General features: G+C 31.3%; 2 protein-coding genes across 2 annotated transcripts; both read left to right on the top strand.

Moving 5' to 3' along the window:
- The first annotated feature begins 1,413 nt into the window (after positions 1-1,413).
- LOC100782021 (metalloendoproteinase 2-MMP) lies at positions 1,414-2,595 on the top strand. Its single transcript, XM_041010448.1, has one exon. It carries the CDS (start codon positions 1,446-1,448, stop codon positions 2,397-2,399), a length of 954 nt encoding a protein of 317 aa, XP_040866382.1. The 5' UTR covers positions 1,414-1,445; the 3' UTR covers positions 2,400-2,595.
- A 5,813-nt stretch (positions 2,596-8,408) lies between these two features.
- Positions 8,409-9,803, top strand: LOC100805716 (metalloendoproteinase 5-MMP). Its single transcript, XM_014764515.3, has one exon. It carries the CDS (start codon positions 8,564-8,566, stop codon positions 9,632-9,634), a length of 1,071 nt encoding a protein of 356 aa, XP_014620001.2. The 5' UTR covers positions 8,409-8,563; the 3' UTR covers positions 9,635-9,803.
- Positions 9,804-12,116: the final 2,313 nt, after the last annotated feature.

The following is a 12,116-nucleotide window of genomic DNA, read 5'->3' on the forward strand; positions in this document are numbered from 1 at the left end:
ATAAAATATAAATATCACACTCATTTAGTAACAAATATCTATTTAAGGTAGACTATATTTTTAGCTTCTTTATATAATATACATGTATGGTTACAAATTATTTTAAAATTAAAAATACATTTGAAAATTAAGTTGCAATATTAGTTTTGCCACCATTAAGTTATATATCTCTATCGGTCTTACAAGGAAAAAATATTTTTTTTTAAAGATAAGAAAATTTCAACTAACTCATCAACAATGTCATCAAAATTTTTGAAAGTTTTGCATACTTTCTTGCATTCTTTTTCAATTGGTTGACATTTTTTTCTCTCATCCGTTATCAACTACTTTCTTTTGTTAAAGGCAGTATAGACATTTGTAGTCTTCTTCACAAAGAATTTTGTTTCGATAAATTCCCAATAGAATTGATAGACAAATCTTTTCATCTTCAATAATTTTGAACCTATTGTTCATACTCAAAAGCAAGAATGAGAACATGTTAATACATGATATGTAAAAAAATTTGGAGTTAGAATCAATTAGTTATTAATAAAATATTAAAAAATTATATTTATTTTACTTTTTTATTCATACCTTATCATTTATTTGTTATCTCTTTTATTGACTATTAGAATTTTGAATATTTTCTAAATGTTTATGAAATTACTTAAAATCTTATAAATTCATAAAAGTCTTTTAAATCTTATAAAATAAATTCTTCCAAATCTTATGAATTCACATGCTATAAATTTAAACTATAAAATTTTAATCATAAATCTTTTAAAATAATTTAAAAGTAATTACGTTACTACAAAATCTACAATGTTTTATGCCAAAATAGTATTTTATTTAGCCAATATTTCCAACAGTTTCTGTGGATATGCGTAATTAAACCAGCTTCACTATTTGTTACCATGACGTTTTTGCACAAAAAATATGGATAAAAAATTTCGTAGACTTTCCCTTAGTAATACTTACAATTAATCTGATGAAAATTGATAAGGACATAAGAAGAAACCAATCATGATATTTCCTAGTGATTGCACCCTGCTTCATTAAAACGTAAACTCTTGCACCCTGTTTAATTAACAAGACAACTCATGGGCTTTTGAAACTACCTTCTGCGAACACCTTCTCATGGATATCTATTAATATTTTCAAGTTATCGATTGAGTATCCGATTTTACTTGTGATAAAAATTAGACAGTTGTACGCTTAAATTATCAACATATGTCATTTCAAAACATTTCCAATCTTTCAACATATATATATATATATATATATATATATATATAGTCAAAACAAGTTCATTCATATTTTACTAGGGATGTCTTTTTCAGCAGCACAGGGTATGTGACTATCACCAATCGCCGAGCACCGAGTTCTTATAAATTCTGGCTTGGCTAACATCTTCTCTCAGACCAAACAATCATCACCCAAGAGACAAAAAGCTTACATAATCAAATATGACATCAAGAGCACTAAGAAGCTTTCTCTTCCTTTTAACATTATCTTTTCTATTTGTAGACGTATCTGTATCAATATCTTTTGTACCAGCAGCCGTTGGAGTAATAGCCAGACAAATCCCGTCGTGGCTTAGACTTATCAGAGCAAGTAAATTTTTTTCCAACATGTTGAATAAATTCAAGTCATTCTTCAATATGTTCAAGGAACTAAAGCTCGGAAACATAGCCAAAGGGGTGTCTAATGTGAAACAATATTTAGACCTCTTCGGATACTTAAACTCTACGTTACATTCAAATTTCAGTGACGATTTCACCCTCGATCTCCAATCCGCAATAATCAAGTACCAGAAAAATTTCAATCTCAACGTCACGGGGCAAATAGACAGGAAAACATATAACATCATATCACAACAACGATGCGGTGTTCCCGACATCATCAACGGCACCACCACGATGAGCATGGGCAACTCCAACACGACGCCGTTTACGCCGTGGTGGAAAGCAGGGAAGAAAGTACTGAGCTATGCTGTTCACCCTCAGAACAACGTCTCTGACAGCGTCAAGGTGTTGTTCCGAGAAGCCTTCGACCGGTGGTCGAAGGTTACGTTGGTTAACTTCACGGAGACGGCGTCGTTTAATGAATCGGATGTTAGGATAACGTTTCTGGAGTTGGATGGAAAAGGTGGAACGGTGGGAGGTGCCGATAGAAACTATAGTTTGGGTGTTGGGAGCGTGTATTTGGACTCGGAGGAGGAGTGGGTGGTGCGTGGTGAGAACGAGGAGGGTGACGTGGACTTGGAATCTGTGGTGATGCACATGATTGGTCACTTGCTAGGGTTAGGGCATTCTTCTGTGGAAGAAGCTGTTATGTACCCGATCGTGTTGCCGGAAAAGAAGACGGAGTTGTCGTACGATGACTTGCAGAGGATTCACCAAATATATCACGTGAAATAATATAAATAAAAATTTGGTCAACTACTTCACGTAATGGTAGGAGTGATGACGTGCTTGGCTGTTGTGTGTTGGAGTCAAAGTGAAACCTTGTTGCTTTGTCTGGTGGATTTGCTTTCATGGCTTTAGTTTTTTTTTTTTTGAATGAGTAGTTATCTTTTGATGTTACTATGGAGTGTTATATCTATTTATTAGATGTGTGGAGAAATGGAGATATCACAAAAAATTAAGTGAAAAATAGAGATAAAAGAAGCTTGATTTGTGTAGATTTGTGAAGGATGTAATATAAGACCCACAGTTTATATGAACTAAACAAGAACTAACGAGTTTATCCAAAACAGAACAAGTACTAAAAAGAGCTAGGATGTGCATAACATAAATTAAGACCATTATGTTTGTCACGGAGACGGGCTTTAGTATGTATTGTTTCTGTCTAGTTACGATGGACCCTAGCTTTAGAATAATAATGATTTTTATTAAGAAATAAAAGGTCTTTTTATAAAATTAGTAGATTGTAAAAAAAAAGAATTAAATGTTGGCTAAGACTGTAAGAGAATTTAATTTGTTTTTCATCCATCTGATTGAAGTTCAAATGATTTTCATTATTATATAAATTTATTTGTAAGTAATTGAAATCAAATTTTAAATACTAGAAAAATGATACTTTTTAAAAAAAATTGTACAATAAAATATATAATTATAGTAGACAAGAAATAGATACATAAAATAAATACTACTACGTACAAAAAAGTTTTTCAAAGATAATTCTTTAATACTTTTTATCATTATTTTAACTATCTTTAAATTTATCATCCTACAAGATATTTATTTTCCAAGATGGTTTTAAACCATTTACGATGACAATTTGTATATTTTTTTAGAAAATTTCTTACAATGTGTTATTTTTTATTTTGAAATATTAAAACTAACTTAAAAATATTTATTCTAAATTATTTTTTAAAAATTAAATTTGAATGTATATTTTTTAAGATAATTTATGTGCACAAGTATCATAATATCGTGTACGATAGAATAACGGGAGTGTATCGTGCATGAGAGTATACATATGGGGAGTGTATTGTTCATGATAATATACATATAGGTTTTTTAAAAAATTTAATGAGGGGAGTGTATCGTGCATAATAGTATACATATGGATTTTTCTAAATTTTAAATCTTACAAACTCATGCTACGAGTGAAGCATCAAATGAGGAAGAGTCTATTCTGAGTATGAGTGGTCAAATCTTTAGTTAAGATTTAACAAACTTAAAAAATCAAAAAATGTATTATATATTTCATATTTATCAATGTAAATAAGCGTTTTCTTTTCTATTATTCTTTCTTATTTCAATTTCATGTATCTTTCATCCTTATATTATCTTTATGGATTAGGTGTTCAACAGAAGATAGTCCTTAATAAAAATACAACGAAAGTCTTACATGCATAGTTTTTAGGAATTAGTTACTCGAAAAAGAATAATTTTTAGCAGAACTAAAATGATGGAGTATCTTAACAAAATTATTGTTAGATATGGAGTGATTTCATTATATCCATGCATCAAAGCAAACATCTAGAATTAGAACTTCATGTCTTTTATCTGTTGAGTCTTACAAAGATATTTGAAAGATAGACAAGTAATATAAACTTGTCATCATGATACATCGAGGGACGACAACTATTCAACCAGATGTGGTAATAGTAGGAAAAAGATTCATCAAATTAATAGAGAAAAATCTAAAATAACACATTTTAGACAAATAAGACAAGTTAGGTCTCAATATCATCAGAACCTCTAGATTTATCTTTCTTTATCTTCATCTTTATCGTTTATCTTTTTTATCTTTTAATTTTCTTATTTTATCTGTTATTTTTTATCTTCATCATTTTTAATTTAAATCTTTTATTTTTTTTATCTTCTATTTTTATCTCTAAATCTTTTATCTTTTCTTTTGAATTTTTATCTTATCTCTAATCTTTCTTTGTTAGTAATTTTAAATTTTTTTATCTCTTATTTATAATTTGAATTTATATTTATCAAAATACAAATATAATCTTCAATATTCAAACTTCTGATAATAAATTTCATCCATTTTCCAATGAGTTAACAACCCACTCCTACACTATAATTATTCAATTATTCCCTTAAAATTTAGCTATTAACAACGAAGAATTGGCCACCAGTATGAAAGCATTGTCGTGTCACTCTTTTTCAAATAAGGCCTACCCAAACAAAAAAACACACTCTCTTCCAATAGGATTCTTTTTATTTAATAAAATATATACAGAATTTTAAAATTATTTAAATGTAGGAAACAATAACATTAATAACAAGATAGGATATCTTAAAGAAAAGAGCTGATAGGTTGAAATATGAACTGATATCATGACCCAATCCACACTCAGACTGTACCGCCGTACGCGTAGTTAATAATGAAATTTACACCTCACTCTTATGCCGTCAGCTATTTGCCTCAGCTTATACGTCATCAACTCTCTTTCCATTTTATCACTGTTTTATGGTTGATTTTATCACAAATATCATCCTAATTACATAAATGATCATCTCAACTCTGTAGATTAAAATTTTAAAATATTTAATTTTTCTGTTTTTATATAGATTTTACAATCAAAGAAATTTTAATTTTAATTTAAAATATTTTAATTTTAATTTTGTATTTTAATTCAACAATGAGAATGATCTTTCTCACGTGAGAGAATCATCTCATGTAAAATATTTTATATATATATGGGGCTTAAATTTATTATATGTATCTAATAAACTATTGATTTTTGTTTTTTAGGTCCTTAAATATTTTTTTTATATTTGATCAATTATATACTAAAATTTTTATTTTCAATTTGTCTCTATTGTTGAAAAGGTGTCACGTAAAAAAATTGATATATCGTAATCCGATGGAACTAATAAAATATTAAGAAGCTAAAATAAAAATGTATTATTTTAAAGATTATTGAAAAGAAAGAATAAAGCTCAAACCATGAATATGATGTTTTACGAATTAACAATACTAATTAAGAAAAAGAAGTTATAATTGCCGAATTGTGCCCGCAATGATTGTGATAGTATATTGATATATTTTGGTGGAAAGGTAAAGAATAAGTAGTTGTGGGTTGTGGCTGTGAGTTGATTTAATTTGTGTTGGTGATGCTAGCCAAATTGATGCGTGAAAGTGACAAAGAAAGAGGCAGTGATGATGTTGGAAGTCACGCCAAACTCAGACAGAAATATTTTATTTTTTTTATTTGACTTTTTTATTGTCTGATTTTATGATGTTTTTTTTAATATTTAATTTTAAAAAATATAAAAATTATATGATTTTAAAGTAACAAACATATGAAAGGGAAGCCAAATCCCTTTTGTTTGGGCTAATAAAACCGTTTTCTTTGAGTATGTGTTATAGATATAATAAACTGAGACAGCAATGCTTGATTTTGGAATTTATAACTTGCGGGTGGACCGAGTATGTGTTAGCTTGCTGGTTTTATAGAGTTAATATAATATTTAAGATATAATAAAGTATAATCAGCATTTATGGTATAAACCTAGTCGGAATCACTTTTGTTTTCGTCATGCAGTAGCATACCTTTAGGCCTTCTAATAAAATGGTAAATATTATTTTATCCGTATATAATACATTCGTGGTTGGAGGTAGACATATTTTCCCCATAATTTCTTACAAAAATAAATCACTCAATAAGTGTTTGCACCCAACCTCTTTATATTTAGCGGTCAATAAAGTTTTTCCTCACAAGTCCGTGAGAATCAAACTCTAGATACGGTTGGAAATATTCTGTAAAAAGAAATATAAAAATAGGAAAAACTTGTAAAAAAAAAAAGAGAGAGAGATTAACAATGAAGAGAATAACCATTAAAATTCATGAAATGAGAATGCCTATGTATAAGTTACAACCGATCTGAATGAATCTGCTAAACAACCTAATCTTCTATCATATCTATTCGAAATATAAATTAATTAACTACTAAAACAAACTATAAAAGATGAAATCTGTAACAATGATAAAACTCTATCTAAAACTTATTCTAAACTCAAAATTCAATTAAGGCAAATCCCATATCTTTAACAGGACAATTAAAGAATAGTCTATGAAGGAAAAATTGAATAAAAAACGAAAAAGAATCACCAATTCGAAACAAATAGTATAGTACAGCACCACTAACTGACCCCATACCAGTCACGTGCATGAAGTTTTATCAACAAGTTGTCCCCACGAACTGCAACTGGAAAATGACTCCAAGCCCAAAACGGAGCGAGCAAAACAAAACCACCAGTCCCCCACTAGCTATATATGCAGTTTACAATAAGAGACACCACAGGTTACGGTCATCCACAGATTATCAACAAATGGATGAAAAGTATAATAATATATTTATGAATCACGATTAAAATAAATTTCTATTAATTAATTAATTTTAAAACTCTCACAAAGAAAGATGTGTTAAATCGAACAATAATATTATATGGTCTTTTTATTTTATAATAGCCAATAATTTTTTTTTTATACAGCTAAAATTTAAATTTTAGTTGTTTTATTGTTGTTTTCACTCTCATTCAAAGGAGTAAAAGAATGAACTTGTCCCCGATAACCACGCTACACAGCCTAGTAAATTTTCTACATCAAAATGATCTATGTAAAACTCCAGCAGCAGCGGGAAAAGACTCCGATTCCTCTAGTTCCAGTACACCAAAGCACTCTCCTACTCTCCATGCGTGAAGTGAAACTAGATGGCCACCCATGAATCAGTGAGTAGAATATGTTTCTTATTTAAAGATTAACTATCCCTATCACACTCAAAACTTTAGAGCCTTAAATTAAATTTAAAAATGAAATCTTTTATTTATTTATAAAATTTAATGTTATTATTTATCATTTAAGAATGTAATATTTTAGTTATTCATATAATTTTATAATAAATTTTTTAAGATATATTAGTACTAAAAAAAATTAAGAATTTTTAAGATATATTACTGGCCCGTGGGACCCAGGGTCCGCGCGAGTTACGGACTAATTTTTTTAAACGGTTCATGGTGTCATATTTTTAGGTCCGCTGCGTTTAACCCGCGGACAATGCAGGTCTGGTTCGCGGGGTCCATGGATTGCCCGCAGTCGCATTAGTTATGATTCTCTTTTTCACTTCAAACTTTTCTGTTAAATTAAATATAAAGAAATATATTAGATAAGATAAAGATTTAAAGATAAAAATAAAAAATTTAAATTAAAAGATGATAAAGATAAAAAAAGATAAAATAAGAAAAATAAAAGATTAAGATAAAAAAGATAAGCGATAACATGTTAAACATCTTCGTTTTTGATATTTTCTCGATCTTTTTTCTTTCAATTTATCATTTTCATATATGCAAGTCATACGTAATAAAAATATCAATTCTTATCATTTAAGCTAAAAATAATTGTTAAATAAATATTTTTAAAGATATTTCAATATATTTTTATTATAAAAAATAGCTCACATCATATTTAACAGTTATCATTCGCGACTCACACTCTCGCACTCACGTGATACACCACAGCGACACAGCCTCGACCCACCACTGCGTCACCACACAAATACATCTCTTCTCTCTAGAATTTGTTTTTATCCTATTTTTGTTGAGGTTAATTCATTATTGTTGCACTCTTAAATGTGGAGATGAGAGTTATTTCAAACGTGGAATCATTTGTTGTTGGAGATGTTTAAATTTCATATTTTAGATTTATTGCTTGGATTTTCTTTTGGTAAGACATTATTTATTTTATTGATGTAATCGACTAACTATTGAGATTGATTTTATTTACACTTGTATTGAACTTAATTTGATTGTATTCTATTTTTTATTAAAATTAAAATTCTTTTAAAATTAAACCCGCTGAATGACTTGTAAGAAACGAATAAACTAATCCGATTCGCTGCGAATACAAATTTATGCGGACAGTCCGCCCACTTACCCACCCCTATTGTTTCCACACCAGGGACATCAAACTCATGAACTTACTCTGTCCCTTCTAGCGTGGAATTCGCAACAACGACCCTCATTCATCTTCCTCTATATATTACTCCTCAGCTCTTATATTTAGACGCACACAATCATGCAGCTCTAGGGAATCAAGAAAATTATTATACCCTTTAAGATGAAACCGTACCTACGTTCAATATTCCTATTATTCCTTATCCTTCTCGACCAATCCATTTCGGCGAGTGCTTTTTTTAATGGATTGCTAAACATTGAAAAGTGGCCCTTTAGCGAGAAAAGTTTGAAGTGGGGAAAGGTAGGGAAGGAGACGATAGATAGTATCAATGACTATTTAAAAAAAGAGCTTGAGTCCCCTCCCGCACTACCGAAGCAAATCAATATTGAAGTTGAAGGCCTGTCTGTCGTCAAGTATTACTTATCTGACTACGGCTACATTGAATCCTCTGGGCCATTTAACAATATTTTCGACCAGGAAACAATGTCAGCCATTAAGACCTACCAGGAATTTTCCAATCTTCCAGTTACCGGCGTTCCGAACAAACAGCTTAAGCAGCAAATGTTGTCCCTACGATGCGGTGTCCCCGACGTTAACATCGACTACAACTTCACCGACGACAACACTTCCTATCCCAAAGCCGGACACCGCTGGTTCCCAAACAGAAACCTCACATACGGTTTTCTTCCCAAAAACCAAATCCCAGACAACATGACTAAGGTGTTCAGAGATTCCTTTGCCCGGTGGGCCCAAGCCTCGGGAACTTTGAGTCTCACGGAGACAACCTACGACAACGCCGACATCCAGGTAGGGTTCTACAACTTCACTGCCTTGAGCATTGAAGTGCAGGTGTATGGTGGCAGCCTTATATTTTTGCAACCGGATTCTAGTAAGAAAGGGGTGGTACTTATGGACGGTAACATGGGCTGGTTACTTCCAAGTGAAAACGCCTCACTGTCTAAAGATGATAGAGTTTTGGACTTGGAGACTGTGGCGATGCACCAGATAGGGCATCTACTTGGACTTGATCACTCTCCCAAAGAGGACTCTGTTATGTATCCTTACATATTGTCATCACAGTCACAGCAACGAAAGGTGCAGCTTTCCGATTCTGACAAGGCCAACATTCACCTTCAGTTTGCTAACTCTGCAAGCCACGGTGGGTGCTTGGACGTGCTTTTAGTTACTACTTTCTCTCTTGGATTTGCTTACTTACTGCTCCTTTTGTATTAGTCGCTGCTCCTGTCCCACCTTGCTTTTGGACTTTTATGAGCTTTTTATATTTCTGATTGTTCAATGTTTATTGTATGTGTTCCCCAACCCGTGGTGACTTTTCGGTTTATTCATGTGCCTGTTTCTTATAGGCCTTTCGATTTTAATCTAATGGCTCATTTTTTTTTTCTTTTCTCCTTGTATTTTTTATTCCTTTTCTTCTTATCTTTGCTTGTTTGCCCCTTCAATTCTCTTCTTTCTCTCCCATCTTCTTTCTCTCTCCTTCTATCCGCCACCATAGTGCACCGTCACTTGTAGTTGCTTTGGTGGTACTCTACCACAGAAGAAGCAAGTGGAGCCTTGTTTCCATTACTTTACGGAAATTCACTTAATCACATTCAATTGGTTCATTGAGGAATGATTGCGGCGTTGTGTTTTTTCTTTCGTGTTTCTGTGTGAGTCATTTGAGCGGTGCTGCGAAAGAAGAAAAAACTCCGGCGGGTGCCCACTGGTTGTCTGCGGTGGAGAGAAGGAGTGTTGTGCGGAAGAAAAGAAGAGGGGCAAACAAGGAAAGACTGGAAGAAAGGAATAAAAGAAAAAATACGAAAACTAAACCAAGTGTCAAGGGAAACGAAAAGCATAATAGCAGGAGTCAAGTTCAAAAATTATACAAAGTTTCACAAAGAAGATCCATATATGTTTCAAATGCTAGATTCCTTCGAATAGATGGCTATGGGTGATAAATTATATATGAATTGGAAAATACAAAAAATATGTTGCAACTTGCAAGGGATGCATCAGTAACAATTGTTTATAAGTAGTACTGCCATCAGTATCAACTTTATCAGCAAAAAATAAGTTGCAACTTGCAAGGGATGCACCACCCACTTACAGCTTAATTAATTGTCACCGATAAAAAAATGTTTGATACACATCCAAAATCCTATTTAACATTTAGATTGAGAAAAAAATGAAAAATATATAAAATGATAAAATTTATGATATAATAAAAAAATAAAAAAGTGTGGATGCAATATTTAAAATAAAAAATAATTTATAAATTATTACTCATGGAAAACGAGAACTCAATAAAACTCGCACCATGTACTTGTGAATCCCACCAATCACGATACATAGCCATTAATATAAGCCTAAAAGGAAACATCCAATTACAAGTTGAATGTTAATATATGCACAGCCACTTACTGCATACAAGAAGATGCAATAGTAACAAGGACGATTCCAACTTCTCTACTCGCGTAATAGCTTTGTAGCTTCCCATGCATGTGACCCACTAGTTCTAATCCTAACTGATACAATTACAGGTAGGAATATTCACGAGTTGGTAAGAATCAAATCAAATTTAAGGTAAAATTAAATTTACATTAGTTATATTTGATTAGATTGATTTGATTTAAATTTTGATTTTTTTATCATTTAAATTAATTAAAAAGGGATTAGTTTAGTTGAGTCAATCAACTATAATAAAAAATTAAATTGTAATATTTTTAACGATTTTTTATGTTTATTGTCTATTTGATATAAATATTTAATTTTATATTAACGCAAGATAAGCATATTTTTGTTTTCAATAACATACTATTTATATTTTATTTAAAATATTTAATCAGCATGTTTGCGGACTACCCACATAAGCCACTTAATCTGAAATCACTTTACACTTACACAAAAATAATGAATCAAAGATAAATAGAGAACTAAGGCTAAACCTAATCGGAAAAATCTGATAGTTGCCAAACACAAACCCTTACCCTTCCCTAGACCTGCCCTGGTCATGCCACCGCCCCTTTTACAGGCAACTTATGCTTCCTCCGACCACCATCGTGCCCCTTTTACAGTTCTTCGTCTTGTTTGTAGGAAAATATTGGCGAAGATATGCTTCCTCCGACCTGCCCTGTGTGTGATGACTGCTACTTGTGTTTCTTGTACGTCTATTCCAGCGATACCAACATGCATGGTTGTTGCTAGTTTGTACGTACAAAATTTATGCATTAATTATGTTATAAAATTTTAGATTTTTAGTTATACGATAAGTATTTACGATTGCCAATTGTGAGGCAATCATTCAATACATTAAAATAGAGCCTTGTGCTTGTAGATGTAGGCTTATGAGGTAAAAATATGCCCACCTGGGATATCCTAAATGTTTTACGGCAAAATCAAGATCTAGATGTTATTTGATGATCACATAAAGGTGCAACAGTTTCACAACATATCATGCTTCAATTCACTGGCTTCATTCAATTTGGCAATCAATTTTGTGCCCATCTACTCGTTTCATCACCAAAGAAGACCCCTATACCTTATTTTATTTATTTAGGTTACCTAAAAGAAAATTTCTTTGAAAAGACATGCAACAACATCACAACAGAGAAGGTTACATAAAATAAGATGAAATTAAATAAAATTTTATAAAATGTATTGTATCCCCTTTTTTTTTTTAAAAAAAAAGATCTTTGAGCTTTTCTTTACTTTAATATTG

Source organism: Glycine max, chromosome 2 (assembly GCF_000004515.6).
Source record: "Glycine max cultivar Williams 82 chromosome 2, Glycine_max_v4.0, whole genome shotgun sequence".
Classification (NCBI taxonomy): Eukaryota; Viridiplantae; Streptophyta; class Magnoliopsida; order Fabales; family Fabaceae; genus Glycine; species Glycine max.

Coding starts and splice junctions, on each gene's coding strand:
- LOC100805716 (XM_014764515.3), top strand. CDS start 8,564: ATGAAACCGTACCTACGTTCAATATTCCTATTATTCCTTATCCTTCTC.
- LOC100782021 (XM_041010448.1), top strand. CDS start 1,446: ATGACATCAAGAGCACTAAGAAGCTTTCTCTTCCTTTTAACATTATCT.